Source organism: Eschrichtius robustus, chromosome 3, assembly GCF_028021215.1.
Source record: "Eschrichtius robustus isolate mEscRob2 chromosome 3, mEscRob2.pri, whole genome shotgun sequence".
Classification (NCBI taxonomy): domain Eukaryota; kingdom Metazoa; phylum Chordata; class Mammalia; order Artiodactyla; family Eschrichtiidae; genus Eschrichtius; species Eschrichtius robustus.
In genome coordinates, this window is record NC_090826.1 from 89,394,869 (window position 1) to 89,413,619 (window position 18,751).

General features: G+C 36.5%; 1 protein-coding gene across 3 annotated transcripts in view; it reads right to left on the reverse strand.

The window, feature by feature from the left end:
- DPH5 (diphthamide biosynthesis 5) overlaps positions 1-18,440 on the reverse strand; it is a 36,485-nt gene extending 18,045 nt beyond the window's left edge. The window contains exons 1-4 of one of the 3 annotated variants that reach the window (XM_068538084.1): positions 18,324-18,440; positions 17,943-18,100; positions 10,501-10,625; positions 3,592-3,700 (exon numbers count right to left, since the gene is read on the reverse strand). In XM_068538084.1, the coding sequence (XP_068394185.1) occupies positions 3,592-3,700; positions 10,501-10,625; positions 17,943-18,077 (369 nt within the window). In that variant the 5' untranslated portion in view covers positions 18,078-18,100; positions 18,324-18,440. Of the gene's footprint in view, positions 1-3,591; positions 3,701-10,500; positions 10,626-16,488; positions 16,532-17,942; positions 18,101-18,323 lie in introns of those variants that run through there. The other 2 variants (XM_068538086.1, XM_068538085.1) reach the window with 2 other exon arrangements.
- Between the last annotated feature and the right edge of the window lie 311 nt (positions 18,441-18,751).

Here is an 18,751-nt window from a genome sequence, read left to right on the forward strand (position 1 = left end):
AATCTCAACGTGTGGTGCCTGTACCAGCAGCTTCAGCACCACCTGAGAACTTGTCAGAAATGCAAACTCTCAGACCCCTACTCCAGATATACACTGTATCAGAAAATCTGAAGGGAAGGCCCAGGAAACTCTTTAATAATCCCTTTAGGTGATTCTGATGAATACTAAAGTCTGAGAACCACTGGTACAGGTTATCGTTTTTTCCATAAATGCTAGTCCAAAGAGTAAAGAGAAAAAGACTAGCTATTATAAGGAAGGGGACTTGGCCAAAATTTTTGCATTATGCAGGATATCCATATACATTTATTTTAAAATTTAAGTGTGCTATGCATATGATTAATTTTTTAATGTCTTTTATCTTAGAAAACTATACAAAGGAATCAATAATTACCTCCTTCTCCTGGGATATGAATACCTTGGGTGGTACAAGAATTACACTTTCATAGAGATTTCATAAATACGAAAAACAGAAAATAGAAAGGTACTTCCTGTTTTTCACACTAGTAGTAAGTCATTTCATATCCAGATTAGGGAACAGAACCAAGATGGGGAAACAGCACTTTGTGGCTGCTTAGAGAAATCCCATATAAAACTGAGAGAAAGCTAAATTTAAAATAATAATAATAATATATGTAAATGTGGATATGATCTTGGGGGCTTATATGTATGGAGACCGTCAATTCTCATAGTAAATTCCCTCTCAAATACCTTCACCCATTTTAAATATGAGAACAATAATACCGTACTTCTTTATCAGTGTAGGGGATCAGAGGGAAAGGGTCACCCTAGTCTAGCTTTACCCGGTCTGGATAACAGATTTACGTAATAAAGACAAAGATCTTTTAAAATTTTTATGCCTTATACCCTGAGAAAACCATCATTCAAAAAGAGTCATGTACCACAATGTTCACTGCAGCACTATTTACAATAGCCAGGACATGGAAGCAACCTAAGTGCCCATCGACAGATGAATGGATAAAGAAGATGTGGCACGTTTATAAAATGGAATATTACTCAGCCATAAAAAGAAACGAAATTGAGTTATTTGTAGTGAGGTGGATGGACCTAGAGTCTGTCATACAGAGTGAAGAAAGTCAGAAAGAGAAAAACAAATACCGTATGCTAACGCATATATATGGAATCTAAAAAAAAAAAATGGTTCTGATGAACCTAGGGGCAGGACAGCAATAAAGACAAAGACACAGACACAGAGAATGGACTTGAGGACACGGGGAGGGGGAAGGGTAAGCTGGGACAGAGTGAAAGAGTAGCACTGACATATATACACTACCAAATGTAAAATAGAAAGCTAGTGGGAAGCAGCTGCATAGCACAGGGAGATCAGCTCAGTGCTCTGTGACTACCTAGAGGGGTGGGAGGGAGATGCAAGAGGGAGGGGATATGGGGATATACATATGCATATAGCTGATTCACTTTGTTATACAGCAGAAACTAACACAACATTGTAAAGCAATTATACTCCAATAAAGATGTTAAAAAAAATTTTACGCTTAAAAAGCAAAAAACTCTAAATAATAGATTATTAGAAGATAATTTAGAGCAAAATATGATGGAAAGGGGCTAACTAACCTTCTTCACCAGAAATAAAAATTAAACCAATATGAAAAAATATATATAGTCTCTTATATATAGTCCATTAGTTTAAGATTTATATGTCTTTGTCTATCACATAATTTATTCCTCTCTTTTTTTCCTTTCTCCTGGCAATCATTCTTAAATGATTAAAAGAGAGAATGTCTAGAGGAAAGAATATTGGACTGAGAATCACTCAAGAATCTGAGAGTCAAGAATTCAATTTATTCCAACACATAAATGTTTGGAAAAAATTTTAAGTGTAAAAAAGACTTGAATTGGCAAGGTTTTTTTTTAAGTATGCATGTTTTTAGAAGACAAAACAGACAGCAAAGTTCTTTGCCAATTTAGACGTAGTCATAACTAAGAGGAAGTAATGAATACTGAAAGGTGAATCATTTATACTTTTTCTCTGGTTCTTCAGAACCAAAGGCAATATTTCTGGGATGCCTGGCCAGGATTAGTCAATTAAAGTGAGCTACTCTTCATAGGTAATACAAAAAATACAGGTCCCTCTAAAGCCACAGACACAGCATTGGGTACCAAGGCTAATGTAGCTTCTTGCTGTAAACAACTATTTCTTTTTTTAATGGATGAATTAAATAGCATTTTATTGATCCTCAGAACAAAAGAAAAGAAAAAGTTGTGTTTTTTGAGATTTCCTATATATACAACTAGCAACTGAATTCAGAGTCTAGGTGATCCATTGGCTGTGAGTTGTCTCTTTGCGCCTAATAATCAGCAGCTCTTATTCTGTGTGGTATCACACCTTTAATTTGGGACACCTAATTAGTGTGTAGAAAATTTAAAACTGCATTTATCAGAATAATCATGCCAGTACTTCATAACTGATAGTAGCTTTTATCCATGGGCTTCACTAAAGCATAGAAGTATTAATTAAATTTTATGGGATTATATTTCCTTTAAAATACATGTGCAGAAAGGATCAAGCTATCTTTATGTTTCTCAAGAGATTGGAAATACATAAATGATTCCCAAAAAATCTTTACTATTTTTTCTTTTATTTGATTTTGAGAATATTTGAGAGACTCTTGACTACTTTTCTAATGTACTCTCCATATATATGATCAAAATATTTAAGATTTCATTAAAATAAAATGCCTGTTTCATATTCACAGAGAGGAAACCAACCAATACAGGCCAATAGTTCTCAGTTCATGCTGTCCTTTACTTTGTAAACAGCTATTTTAAATTATGCATTCCAGGAAGATATATGGGAAATACCTATTTCATAGATTCTAAGATGCAAATTTTTTCCTGTTATAATACATCTGAAACAGGAATGTGTCTTAACAATCAATAAAGTCTTAAAACTACTGTTGGCCACAAGCAGTCACAATTGTCATGGATTATATATGTGTGAACATCAGAACACAGATATCAAACTTGTAAAATGAATGTCAGCAGCCTGGAAGAAAATATTAAACACTGTTATGGAGTGCTCCTTTAACTCCTCAGAACCAAGATTTTCGGGTTAAAAACAACTAACTTTACATATTAATAATTGCAAAGCTGGCTTAAAAGCCTAATATCACTGGCTTTTAGCTCTTTCATGGATTATTTTAAGAAATGCTGCATCACTGTGCTCTCAATAGCACAGAAAACAATATTGGGTGGAAAAACATGGGGCTCAGCAATGCAGAGTAAGTCATTTGGAATAATTTAAAAAGGTTTTAGGAATACTTAACCAATTTAATTGGGTTATATTCCCTTTTTTGTACATTACAATTTGGATATAAAATTAAAATCTTTCTCTAGCTAAATTTCAATGATCTATTCCAATGAGGGGAAAAGAAGTCTAAGCTACAGGAAAATTATTATAAAAAAATCTAGTATTAAAAAACTTAATACACAGTCTTATATAAAATGATAATGTCTTATAATTCATGAAATACAATAAAATCTCTGGAAATTTGTAGAAAACTAAAACATTTTTGCTAAATGCCATTAAAAAAACCCGTTCTTTTGTAGTATTACCTGTAAACCGCAGCAGCCTACAGCATTCATTATGGAAGCATTGTGAATAACTCGGTAAGGGATTCCCAGTTTTGTTGCTCTCAGAATAAGATCGCTATGTGTTGTAGCTCTGTAGTGAGAAAAGATCAGGTTGGATTAAACTAACCACGGCTGACTTTTTAAGACAGTAAAGCCACAACATTTCATGAGCTCAAGTCAATCAAAGGGTCAAGGACACTGCTTTCCCTCAAATATTTCGAGGCACCTGCATAACACTTTCATCTGGGCTTTTGGGCAAGAAAAGTGTAAGTTTACACAGGCCCTGTACAATGTTGAACTACACCTTTAACACTCTTAAAGCAGCCTTGGCAGCTACAGAAAAAAGGGAACTTTTAACTTGCTCTTTTCGTCCTGTTAACACCTGCAAAAGACATCTGTAGAATATTACTCAGCAACTGAACTCCTGAGTAGCAGTTCTCAAATGTTTTGGTCTTAGGGTCCCTTTAAACTCTTAAAATTTCTGCTACAGAGTTCCAAATTATGGCACTAGACTTCCTCCTTGATTTCTGCTCTATTTTGAAGGCTTTGTTTCTGTATAAGGCACAATTTACAGAACATTTTCACAGCCTGTAGATCAGAGTTCTGACTGATATATTCCTAGTTGGATTTTATCTGTCTAGCAGTCATTTTATTTATAACTGTTTTCAGCCTGGTTGTTACCGTGCATAATTAATATGTGTAAGGGTGTGCCTATTCTGCCTGCTGCCTTCCCTTTTTTGAGATAGATCTAAAGATTATAATTAGATAGATTGGGGTAAAGAGAGAATACATGTAAATATAAATATGGATACTGTGAAACTTAACCCCATATCAATTTAGAACTGCATTATTAAAGGCATTTTTCCCCCTTGATGAAAACTCCAGGCCCTACTGGGGAAAGCAACATTAGCATGTTTGAGAAACTACATACAAACAAGCAGAACCTGTCAACTGGTCAATGCATACCAAGTAGGAAGATCAAGGGCTTTCACCCCATGAGGCAGTCAGAAACAGATTAAAGAATGCCCACCAGGGAAGTCTGTTTTAAATCACACACGTAAAATACAAACTACTATAAAAATAATCATTAATTTGATTTAAAGTAAGCTTTTAAAAAATAATATAAATGCCAGTTATAAGTTTTTAATATCACTTTCAACAGAATTTCACTATTTAACACTAAGCTAAGGGAAAACTGAATTAGTTACTTGGTGAGCTATTTAAGTAGATGAGCAGAAAGAAAAACTGGTTTAAAATTATTCTCTTTTTATCACAAGTTCATTTAAAACGACCAGATGTGGTTGGTGTACTATGAAGATTTAATGACCTGGCAAAGTGATTTGGTTTTGTGAAACTGATATAAATGTGATTAAATTCGCCTTTCAGATTTCTGCTATGAAAAACTGTGATAAAATTGGTATTTTATCATCACAATTACCTAGATTATATTGCTTCATTAAAAAAAAAAAGAAAAGAACTGTACGAACCATGGGCTTAACACCCTTATACTGGGCATTCCTCCAGGTCCGTGGCTCATGAAAATGTTTCACTGTAGTGACTGGGAAAGTGCGTGCGTGCGTGTGCACGCATGTGCACTGCCGTGTGTAAAGACAAATTTATTACTATTTCTGGGCATGTGGCTCTATCTAAAATCATATATACTTATATACACACACATATGGTTCTAGATAGAGCCACATGCCCAGAAATAGTAAATGTTTCTTAATAATATACTTGGAATTGCTCTGAAGGCAATTTCAAAAGAGGAGATTCAAGAATGTTGTGATCAATGAATCAATAAAATGAAGTTCATAAAGGTGACAATTTGAATGTATAAGGCTTGGTATGTCTATTTTAAATTTTATTTTATAATAACATTAATTTGCAGAATGGAAGCAATTAAATGATCCACATTAAGGCACATAGGAGACAGGGGAATAAAGGTATATTTGTGTGTGTGTATGTGTGTGCGTGTACCATGAACATATTACAGAGCATATTAAAATAGCAAATGGAATAAAAACAGAACCATCTTTAGAAAGAATTTGTTTTTTGTTTTTTAATTTATTTATTTTTGGCTGTGTTGGGTCTTCGTTGTTGCGTGGGCTTTCTCTAGTTGCAGTGAGTGGGGGCTACTCTTTGCTGCAGTGCGTGGGCTCTCATTGCGGTGGCTTCTCTTGTTGCGGAGCACGGGCTCTAGGCACACGGGTTTCAGTAGCTGCAGCACGCGGGCTCAGCAGTTGTGGTGCATGGGCTTAGTTACCCCGCAGCATGTGGGATCTTCCCGGACCAGGGATCGAACCCGTGATCCCTGCATTGGCAGGCGGATTCTTAACCACTGCGCCACCAGGGAAGTCCAGAAAGAATCTGTTTAATGATGACCCTGTTCAACTGCTCTTTATGGGGACAGAAAGCTTAAGACTGTCATCTCTCACATGACTGAGTCAGATCTACTGATGCAGTATATTTGTAGAGTCATTTACGTTATTTATGTGATTAACTTCCACATTCCTTTTAATAACCTAGATAAAAAGGCAAAGATGAGAACTACACCAACCGACTTAACTTACTTTCAATTACCTTCTCCATGAATTTAAGATCGCTGGAGACAGGTGGTGCTGATGGATGCACAACAGTGTGAATGTTCTTAATGCCACTGAACTGTACACTCAAAAACGGTTAAAATAATACATTTTTAAATATTTTAAAAATATTAGAATTTTAAAATATTAGAAAATTTTTAAAAATTAGAAAAAAGAATTTAAGATTGAGTAAACAATTTTCCCTTCTTTTTGAAATTTTTATTCAAATAAGTAGAAAGGGGCTTAAAATTAAACAAAGTACATTTTTTTGATCATATATATACATGGAAGAATTTCAGTGCCTTGTTGCATTGTGTATTCCCTTCCTGGTTTATCCATTTAATTAATTCAAATTCTAATTCTTCAAGGCCCAATTAAAATTTACACATTCCTTACCACCCTGTCTCCAGCTACTATATCCCAACAGTAATCCAGCGGATAAATGAAAAATAACTACAGTTACAGTAAATATTACATAAATCCAAATACAAGGTTATGTATGATTAGTCACTGACATAGGGAAAATTAACTGGCTAGAAGTTTAAAAAAAAAAAAAAGCACTTACTCCTGAATAAAATAAGGGAGGATTCAAGGAAGAGGTGGCATCTAAGCTGGGTCTTAAAGAATCTACTATTTCACTAAATAGAAACTAGGAAGAACAGTCTGTTTAAGGAAAAAGCACGAGCAAAGACATGGAGAACGAATACTGCAAAACATTTACAAAATGGCAAAGTTATACAATTTGGCTCTACCACAGTCAAAAAGAAGAGTAGCCAAAGGAAGAAGTAGATAAACTGTTAAAAGATTTAAGGCCACGAAGTCACTGAAGGATTCTGAGTAGCGTCACAGCACTTTCTCTGCGCCTCAGTTTTTTCATTTACATTGAAGTTTCCCTTCCACCCCTCCTTCCACCCAACCCCCCCATCCTACCCCACAATCTTACCCCACAATCTTCAACTATTAAACCAGACCTTGCTCAAGGACCAACTCCTCCATAAAATAAAGCCTTTAAGTTTACACACACTTTTCTATCCTCATCTTCTACTTAACCTTGCAGCAGTACATCAAAGCTGACCACTCTTTCTTTTCTAAAACACTCTGTTTTCTTGGCTTCTGTGACAGCACACTCTATCGGTTTTCCTCCTCCTCTGCTCTTGAGAGACCATGAAATGCCAGTTTCCTAGGGATTGATCATCCTAGGTCTTCTGTTCTTGTTCTTGTTCCTTCCTAATGTGATTCCATCCACTACTCAGGTTTTAAATACCATCTAGATACTGATGACTTCAAAAGTCATATAACCAGGATAAATCCTCCCTTGAGCTCCAGTAGCAGATATCAAATTGTCTATATGACATCCAAAACTTAAAACATTTCCAGAACCAATTCTTGTTTCCCCCAGCCCTTTTTCCTGCTGGTTTTCATCATTTCAAAAAATGGCATCATCAACTACTCAGTTACTAAAGCCAGAATCCTTGAAGACTTACTTCTTTCCTTTTCCTCATCTACTATATACATCCGAGCATTTTTCCTTCTAAATTTTTCCCAGTTTGTCTTTTTCTTTCTTCTACCAGAGCTACCCTTGCCTCCCTAAAACCCATTCACTCAAGCATTTAGAGTGATCTTTTAAGAATGTCAATGAGATTGTGATTATTTGCTGCTTATAATCCTCTAAAAGTTTACCACTGTACTTCAAACAAAACCCCTACTCCCTCCAAAGGCTTACATGTCTGGATCCCACCTATCTATTTAACTCCTTCTCAGGTCCCTTTTCCCTTCACTCACTGAGCTCCAACCACTCTGGCCTTTCAGTTCCTTGAATACATTCTTGCTGTTCCCTCTGCTTAGAATGTTCTTCCCTTCTGCTTTTCCTTTTACTTTTTAGATACCTGATTGAATATCACCTCCACATGAAGGATTTTCCGTATGACCCTGCATAAATAAGTCTGTTCCTGTTAGTCTCTATTTTTTTTTTTTACAGATTTATTGATTTTTTTAAATTTATTATTTTTTCTTCAACTAATGTCAGTCTCCCTTATGAAACTGTAAACCCCATGAGTTATCATCTAATATATATCCAGCACATAGGAATGCCTGTCATGAGATAGGTACTCAAAAGATATCTGCTGAATGGATGTCAGTCCAAATACACCTGGTCCTCCTTTGTCATGACCTCAGGCAAAATATTAACAATTCTTTCAATTAATATTTAATTGATGTCTACTATAAGCCAAGTATTGTGAAGGAAGCTAGGGAGATAAAAATGTGAAGGACAGCCTACAAATCTAAAGAGTAAATATACAAATAAAAAAATACTTTGTGAAGTAATATATGAAAACTAATATGAATAATATGTCAGCAGTTAGGAAGAGATATAACTTCTGGTTGGGTTAATTAGGAACTATATCACAGAGAATGTGATGCTTGAGTTGGGCTTTGAAAAATGAGTAGGTTTCTGACAGTCACAAATAGGGCAAAGGGCATTACAGATGAGGAAAACAGTTTGAACAAATGTGTGATGGTGAGAAAGCATGATGATCAGTGAAGGGCAAACTGGTTGGCTGAGTGTGGGTTTCAGTACAAGACTGGCAGGACACCAGTAGAAGAGCAGGCTAGACAGTATTTTTCATGTCTGGCCAATGATGGAGCTAATAATAGTCTAATTTTGAGCCCGGGTGAGATTTTAAAATTGTGGATCTACAAACATGAATTTGATCACAGCATAGGTAATGAGTTAAGAGTCTACACCTGGGGACTTCCCTGGTGGCGCAGTGGTTGGGAGTCTGCCTGCCAATGCAGGGGACACGGGTTCGAGCCCTGGTCTGGGAAGATCCCACATGCCGCGGAGCAACTAAGCCCGTGAGCCACAACTACTGAGCCTGCGTGTCTGGAGCCTGTGCTCCGCAACGGAAGAGGCCGCGACAGTGAGAGGCCCGCGCACCGTGATGAAGAGTGGCCCCCACTCGCCGCAACTGGAGAAAGCCCTCGCACAGAAACGAAGACCCAACACAGCCAAAAGTAGACAAATAAATAAATTTATAAAAAAAAAAAAAAAAAAGAATCTACACCTGGACCACGTAAAAGGCTACTATATTAAATTAGTATAATGAGAGCTTGGATTAGGTAGAATAGTGGCTGCCACAGAGGAAAGGAATGAAAGGATATGAAAAACTTGGTAAAACAAAAGTCAACAGCAGTGCTTCTCAAACTGTGTGAAAGGCCAATATTTTGTAAGTTCTAAATTGTCATGGAACATTAGTTTTGTAAAATGCAAAAAAATTAACTATTAGAAAAATAAAATATAAAATAATACAAAATACAAGCTCCAAATTTTTATTATTCGTTTCAGCAGAGATAAAATTATTTTGTAAAATGGCTATAAAAGTTTCTAAATGCTTACTTTCAATTTCTGTAGTTATCTCATCATGGACTGGTAAGTTTGTGGGCTGGCAATAGCCTGCAAATCTCACTTCAAGCGACATTGGTTTACTGGACTTCATCAGTGACTGGATACCATTTGCAACTAAGTATAATAATGATACATAATCTCTGGCATCTCATATTGATATAAATTACTTTCTTTTTGACAGACACATGCACATGTAACTCCATTGTTTAGAAAAATATCCTTGGTGGTGGGCTCACAGTGATTTAATTGTCCTTATGTTCCTTGAACCTGTGACATAAATCCTGGGTCACCAGCTGGAGAAAAAGAACTGTTCTGTTTGGCTTGACATTAGAGATTGATGATGCTTCACTAGACAAGTATAAGCCCATCTTTTTAGTAATGGGGAAGAACAGAGCTCCCAATGGATATAAGAAATTGAAATCTGAGGCTTGACAAATAATAAATTCAAGGCAAGTAAAGTGACAACAGTATTGCTAAATAGTAGATGATTAAAAAAGAAAAAAAAAAAGCCTAGGACAAAGCAAGCAGAAGATACTTGCACTTACCTGCAAAATAAATGGCAGGTACAACTCTTGATAATGTAATATACTTATTTAATAATGATATACTAGTTTAGGTTGATGCCCTAAGTGACTTTCTAAAAAAGCAGCTGAAGCAACGATATAAACTTTAGAGTTGACACTTGATAATCAATGTAAGTGATACACGATGACATCCTTCCCAAATAAATTTTCTTCATTAATCTCAAAGATAATGAAAGTTTAAACTACAAAATTTTAGACAGAGCCTAGGTAAACAGTCCCCTATCAGGACCTGGAAGATAAAGTTTTAAGTGTAATAAAAGAATTCTTAATGATTAAAAAAGTAAATAAATTAAAACTCAAAATATCTCCTTTGACTTACCCAAATGGATCACCAACTACAAGGAATGCGACATCACTGATATCAGCATCCTTTAAAATATTATTTGCTTCCTGTTCCACTTCTTCTCTATCAGCGAGAATCAATTTTCTTCCATAAAACTCTTCCTATAGATTTAAGTCCAATATAAAAATGAGACACAGGTGACCATTTCAACACACACATACACACCTCTCTCACACACACAAAACAGTCTTTGCCTGGGGCCAGTGCAAATCTTGGCAACCATCCAAACAGAGATCATTGACTACAACTCTTCAATGAGCTAGCCCTCTGTATCATGTTGCAATTAAACTCTGTCTTTGGGGCTATCTTAATATCCCAAGAGGAGGCAGACCTCCTAACACCTCAGGCTCTTTGCATTTTAAATTAACCTCTAAATTTGGGTCTAATAGACCAGGCCAAACATTGTAGGATGAATAGAGAACATGTATGCATGAGCCTGACTTCAGAAATACAGTACTGCAGAATAAATATATTAAACAATAATTATACACATACATGGTAGTTGGGTTTGATTAAATTTTCCTTAGGAAATCTATGGGACCTTGACTTAAAAAAAAGATAATTTCAATGAGAAACAGTAGAAAATTAAGATTTAGTTGTCTACAGAACCAGCAAACATTCCTGCATAATTGCAGGAAAGACTAATTTAAAACTGTATTTCCTAGTTTCTGCTAAAAAAGGCAGAGTTGCAGAAGCAAGAAAAGAATTCTAAATATATAATAAGTCTCCATACAAACTGCTTTGTGAACGAATCCCCAGAAGTTCAACTCTAAAGCACAAACCCAGGAGGCTGACCTTAACTGGAATGGCAGCATGTAAGTAAGAGTGTGCTAGTGGTCACGGGGTAGTGGTTACAACCTATTATGCAAGATCATGAATCTTATAACTGATTTCCTGTGGAGTAACATGTTGAATATAACTCAAATATAGTAAAAGTGGATGCACAGATAAATAATACTATTTCTTACATGCTGAGAAGTTTATTTTTGCCATAAGGATTATATCATATGTCAAAAGTTATAAGGATTGCTGTAATGGAAGAGTATCTGCTACTCAGTAATATTTGTCAAGCAAATGAGTAAATGAACAAATGATTAAGCATTTGAAGATAAAGGCTATAGTTCCAACTGTGATAATTATTTCCTAATACTTAACTAGAATCTGTTCCTCAAATGTGAAAAAAGATTCTTTCCTTTTCTCTGAATATCTTCTTCGAGATAACGTTCCAGAAGTTCCCAATGACAATGATGTTTTCATAGATGAAAATGTTTTATTTTCACTTGTACCACATATTTTTTCTTAATCCTTCATTTTTATACATCTTACTTTAATTTTGTAAGCCCAATAAACTTAACAGTTGCAGAGGGGACTTCCCTGGTGGTGCAGTGGTTAAGAATCCACCTGCCAATGCAGGGGACACAGGTTTGATCCCTGGTTAGGGAAGATCCCACATGCTGTGGAGCAACTAAGCCCATGCGCCACAACTACTGAGCCTGTGCTCTAGAGCCTGCGAGCCACAACTACTGAGTCCACGTGCCACAACTACTGAAGCCCGCACGCCTAGAGACTGTGCTCCGCAACGAGAAGCCACCGAAATGAGAAGCCCTCACACTGCAACCAAGAGTAGCCCCTGCTCGCCGCAAGTAGAGAAAGCCCGCATGCAGCAACAAAGACCCAATGCAGCCAAAAACAAAACAAAACAAACAAACAAAAAACAACTGCGGAACATTTATATTCACATATGTAAGAGAACACACATATGATTACTGAAAACTGAAGGAAACAATGTTCTTTTCTGAACTTCTAACATTTCTTAAAAATCAAGGAGTCACATGTTACTAGGTTAATGCTGGCAGTAATCCTATCCAATATTTTATAAATGACTTAACAACAGAAAACCCACTCTCTCCTCAAGACTTTTATCATGATCACTTCATATTTATTACTTACCCTAACCCAAGAAATATTTCATTATCTAATTGAAACAACAGATTATTTTTTTAAAACATCCTCCTTAAAGAGAAACACACATTAACACCTCAATATAATCAAATGGTTGATCCTCTTTAAAAAGAATGTTTAAAAAAAGGAAGAGATTGCTAAAGCAGAAATAGACTGGTACTACATTATTTTTATCTTAACCACTTATTTATGTATTCGTTCATCCACTCATTTGAAAAATATTTCTGTGTACGACCTCCATGCCAAGCTCTATGCATGATGCTGGGAAACTGGTTGAATGAGACACACATGACCTCTGCCCTATAGAGCATAATGTCTAGTGGGGAATTAACTACCACATTATATGTGCTATAGGAACATCAAAGCTAGTCAGGGTCAGGAAAGGAAAATTTAAAAAACAAGCAGCACCATTTAACAAATGATTTTAAATTTATAGTATATATTATCCAATGATTGATTAGACGTTTTCGTACAATCTCAGCTCTAATCTTCTCCATTCGTGAAAATGAAGGTAAAACTCAAAATTCGTTCTTAGTTTTACATTGGTGGGCTTTGTATATCCGGAAGAAAGTAAAAACTAACAGCTAAAATTACTTTTGGGTGTTTCTGGAAGGATACACAAGAAATTAGTAATGATTGCCTCCAGAAGGAAGAACTGGGATAGAAATCTTTTGATGTATATACCTTTTAGTATCTTTTGAGTTTCAAACTATTTAACATATTACCTAGTCAAAAAGTAGAAGAGCAGAGGCTCAAAGTAGCATATGGAAACAAATGCAAGAACAAAATCTTAAAAAGAAAACAAAAACACTAACATTTAAAGTAGGAATGGAAAAGTAAGGAGCTTACAAAGGGGACTGAGAAAAATGGAAAAGCAGGAATAAAACCAATAGAGAGCCATGTCTTGAAAGTCGGTTTCAAGGAATAGTCAACTATGTCAAAAGAAGTAAACCAGACAAGAATTCAAAACTATCCTCTGGAGTTCTTGCTACTAAATAATTGTTCAACAAACAGAAGTATTTCAGAGAAATGGAAGTCAGCTTGTAAGAGTCTTGAGACATAAGGGGACGTGGGGGGACAAGAGAAGTATACTGCTTTTTCAAAAAGCTTTGGAAAAAGGAGAGAGAAACAGAATAATAACTATGGGGAAAAGAGGTTTAAAAAAGGAGAGTTTTCAGAATGGACAGTACACTTGATCCTTGAAGAATGCAGGGGTTAGGGGTGCCGACCCTTCACAAAGTCAAAAATCTGAGTATAACCTATAGTCAGCCCTCCATATCCGTGATTCCTCCATAACCGTGGATTCAACCAACCTCGAATCAAGTAGTACTGTAGTATTTACTATGGAAAAAGTCCCAAGTATAAGTGGATCTGTGCAGTTCAAACTCAAGCTGTTCAAGGGTCAACTGTATTTGACCCTTGAGAGGACAAAAGGATATTAATATAGATCAAACGTAAAGAAGAAAGAATAATTGACAGGAGTAAGGTTCCAGAGGAATGGAGAGAAGAAGTTTGAAAGAAAACCCATCTAGATGGCATTAGACTTGAACAGGAAGAGAACCTCATCTTACAAGTCATTTTCTAAGACTGGAGGGAGGACAGATTCAGATTTAGGGTAAGGATAAATAGGAAGCTAATAAAGGTCATAGCTGATGGCTTCATTTTTCTCAATGCAAAGTTCTTTACTGTTCTCTCCTATCCCTGCAATCTCAACCCACAGCAGTTAGATAGGAGGACAAGGAAACAGAGTTGGCTGGTATACCCAGGTGAAGTAGGTTAGGAAGAAAAGAGAAGGAACAATGATAAATATAATTAACACTGCTGTACTCTACATATGAAAGTTGCTACAAGAGTAAATCCGAAGAGTTCTCATCACAAGGAAAACAATTCTTTTTCTTTTTCTTTTACTTTGTATCTATATGAGATGATGGATGTTAACTAAACTTATTGTGATCATTTCATGATGTGAGAAAGTCAAATCATTATGTCACTTATACACTTTAAACTTTTACAGTGCTGTATATCAATTATATCTCAATAAAACTGGAAGGAGAAAAAGAGGGAAAAGATACACCAGAGGAAAATGAAAGTTATTTCGGTGTTGCCCAAGAACAAGTTATAGCAAGTATTTGTTTTTCTCCTCCCTGCTTTTGCTCACTATTATTTTTTCTTCAGCAAGGAATGTTCTTTCTCTTCCCCTTATCAAATCTTATCTATAATAATAACTATCTCTTGCTCTTCCCTTTATCAAATATCATCTATAATAACAATATCTGTAATAATACATTTACAATGGGCTTACTCTGTGGTCTTCTAAGAACTTATGCATATGAATTCATTTAATCTTTACCACAATTTATGACATAGGCACTATTTTTATTCCTGTTTTACAGATAAGAAAAAGAGCAAAGAAAATTTAAATGACTGCCCAAGGACACAGAACATTAGTTGATTGCAGGACTTCACAGAACTGCAAATGGGGCATAGACAAGCAGAGATGAATGATCTCCTCTGCTTTATGCAGGGTAGCTAGGGCCCCAAAGTTAGTCCTCGCCGGCCATGAGCAGCTTCCTCCATTTATCCTGAAGAGCTATACAAATATTATCATTTTGTATTTGGACCATGATTTAAACAAAAGAAACAAAACAAAAATAAAACAATTGAGATGTGTCGTTTTAAAACATAGCTCAAATTCCATCTGTTCCATAGTATTCCCTGAGCAGCACAGCCTGAAGTGACCTTCTCTCTTACATGTACCCCAATTGTAATTAATAACTAGTACCTATTTGAGATAGCTTCTACTACTTAATTGGTGAAAAAGTGTTGGCTTAAATAAAATAATCAAGTTCTTGTCAGCAATATAATTTTATAGTTTCTCTCTTCCACTACTGTCATGAATTGTTATTTACATCTTCCAGTATTATTTAAGTTTTCCTGGGTAAACGCAGATGAATCATGACCCACTTGAGAACAAAGATCATAGCTTATATCTCGTTGTATAACGTATATAGGTGCGTTATATCAGATAGGCACATAAGATAATAATTTAGCCACAGAAAGTGCCTAAAGAAATCCAAACTGTATATACCAAAACTAAAACTCTTTCCTGGATTCACTGTCTCTAGTTTAATTAACTTCTGAATAATAGGGAATATATAAACGATACTACCCATCTGGCAATTTGAAAATAATAGCTTTCAATGTAAGAACAGATAAATTCTAGATTTCTTTAGCAACATCCATGTGTGCTTTTAAAAAAATTATTTTGTGTAATTAGTGATAAAAGAAAGCATATATTCATTACAGAAAACAGAATTTTCCCATCTTTTTTTCACTGTATAATAACTGTCTAGACTTATTGAGACCAGATTGTACGAGCACATCTTAACAACTTTTTAAGTAATTTGTTTAAAGAAGAAAGAAAAGGTAGAAATTAAAGGAAGAAAGAAAGTGGCTGAAGATAAAGTGGTTCTAAAATTTTACTGGGCAGTATAAGGCATGATAGTATTTACTTATACCTTACTTTATTCCAGAAAGGATTCATTTAAGGTGGCTGATGTATGGAAAGTTGTTCAGGGAAGAACATGAATTGAGGACCCAGAGGGGCTCATGGAGAGCAGATCAGTGGAATTTTGTGACAGGGAGGGATCCAGGATTGACCACTTTACTTGAATTCTAACTTCTCTGTAGGTGTTCTGTGACGTTGTATTTTGTGAAGCTATTACCTATCCCTAGGAGTACAGAGACACAGTATGGTCAAAAGTGGTGGATCTCAACTGAGGACTGCTTTGGCCCATATTCTGGCTCTATCATTCACTATCTGTATGACCCTGGACAAGTTTCTCTGTGCCTCTAAAACTGTGAACAGTAATTAAAGAGTAATAATCCTGTTCTACATGCAAAGTGTTTAAAACAGTGCATAATAAGTGTTCTAAAAATATTAGCACTTTTTATTGTTGAGGAATAGAATTCTAGTACCTTAACAAAGTACATATAATTTACCTGTGAGGTTGAGCTCAGCCCCAGATCTTGACCCTGTATGTAGTAACTCTACAAATATGTTTTTGGGGAAAAAAAATAATACTTAAAAAAAATCATAGCAACCGAAATTAACATTTAGCTAGCACTTAAATTTGCAAAGCACTTTCACATACATCATCTTAATAAATGATATAATCTTAATAGCCTTCCAACTGATTATTATCTCCATTTGACAAATGAAGAAACTGAGGTTTAGAGACGTTTGGAAATGTATCTGTTAACAACTCATGTTTTCTGAACACTTTTGTGCCAGACACTATGCTAAAATCCTATAAGGTAGGCATTTCTGTCCTCTTTTTACAAAGTAAGAAACTACAGTTAAAGGGCTTGTCCAAGGTCACATGTTAACATGTGACAGAGCAGAGACATAAAACCAGGTCCAATTCTATAAAACTACTGATTTATTTGTCCATATTCTCTAAAAAGATTTTAAGTTCATTCTAATTGTCCTTTACCACTAGAGAGGAACATTTGTATCATCTTGAACTTGGATATTTTGGCTCCATCCTAATAAACTGGAGCCAACAAATCAAAGCTGGTCATTAGACACAACTTTTATTTCAATGCATGGCCAATCAAGTAGCAGTCCTTCTTTAAGATTTTAAAGAAACTCTGAGACCTTCAGAATTCTCTGGGCTGTGAATCTGAGAGGCCAGAAGACCTGAAATTCTCTAGGTCACCTTTTTCTCTGGAAGACTTGATACACCAATCCTAAAACGTTCTCCCTCCTCCTATAACATGTCCATCAATCTTTTCATCTTAATTTACATTCTATTTGAAATTTGACAATGAACCTGAATTTGACCCCTCCTCCAAAATTTACTGAGCCCTTAGCAAAGCCAGGTAAATGTATGATATACTAGCAAATTCTACGGTTACTAAGTTCCAGGCTCACTCAATACATCCAAGTGTATGAGTATAAGCCTTACTGGGAGATGTCTATTCAAAGGTTAGATCTCTCTGGATATGATACAGACAGAAAGGCGATTACCACTCCCTATGGAAATACTTCAAAGGGGGGAGGTTTTCAGCTTGGTTCCTGAATACATAACCAGCTCATTAAGGCTGTGTTAGCACCTCATTAGCACTCAACTCAGAAAGGATTTCTTGGCTATCTCATGAAATATGGGATTCTGATAATTATCCCCAGGAGTGTAAAATAACTTTCCTATTTAATGGAGAAAGCTACACAGTTAGACTTGTAAAGTAAGAAAAAGCACGCTTTCATTTTCCAAGTCACTTGGTTAGTGTGTTATTTCCATTCTTGTACTCCTCAGATTCTTAATAATAAGCAGGGCATGTGTTTTAAAGGGTTTGAACCAACAGACCTGAAAAATTCGGCTCAGCTTGGTGTAATAAAAATCAGCTGTTAAATATCGTTCTTCCCAGGAGGCTGGAAAGCCTTAAGCACCTACCAGAACTTCCTTCCCTACAGTCAGGACTGAGGTATAGGCTTCCAGATACACTCGACTGCAGCGTCTTACAACTTCCAGCCCCTTGACTGTGATGTCCTTGGCATCTCCCAGGCCCAAACCGATCATGTAAAGCATTTCAAAGTCCAGGGGGAGGGCGACTGCAGGACGAAATGAATAAGAAAATCAAGTGTCAGCTACATGGAGGATGCCTAAAATCTAGTGATGAACACTTAGACGAAAGCCAAAATAGCACGAGGAGGGACGGCATGTCACAAGGAGGGAGGTTTAAGAATCTTACTTCAAGCCTTTTAAATAAGGATTGTATTGTTTTTAAACAACCCTACTCGCTTTCTCTCGTTACACAAACCTAGGAGCAATTACCCTTTGAGAGAATCGTAGCTGGATCACCGTCCTCCCCAAACTCCTATCTGCCGCGGTTTCCCAGAAACAGCTGCCCAACCGGAGGATTTGCGCGGAGCGAGGATCCACGCTGCAGCCTCACCTACGGTGCCGCAAAGCGCCGGCGCTGCGCTTTGCGGCACTTTACGACTAGCTGGAAGGGATGGGTCGTTCTGGCACCTGGCGGGGCGACCTTGTCCAGCCGCGACTAAGAATGATACGCAGGATGCTGGGGCGGGGAGGCGAAAGGTTAGCCGGTCAGAGGGAGTCTGACCAGTGCCCCCAGCATGACATTTGGGAAGGGACGAGGCCTGCCTGCGATCCCCTTATGTTTAAGCCCGCAGCCTGGGACCGGCTAAGTGCAGGAGCTCTTCGCCCGCGAGGAGAGCCGGCCGCGAAGTTGGCCCGAG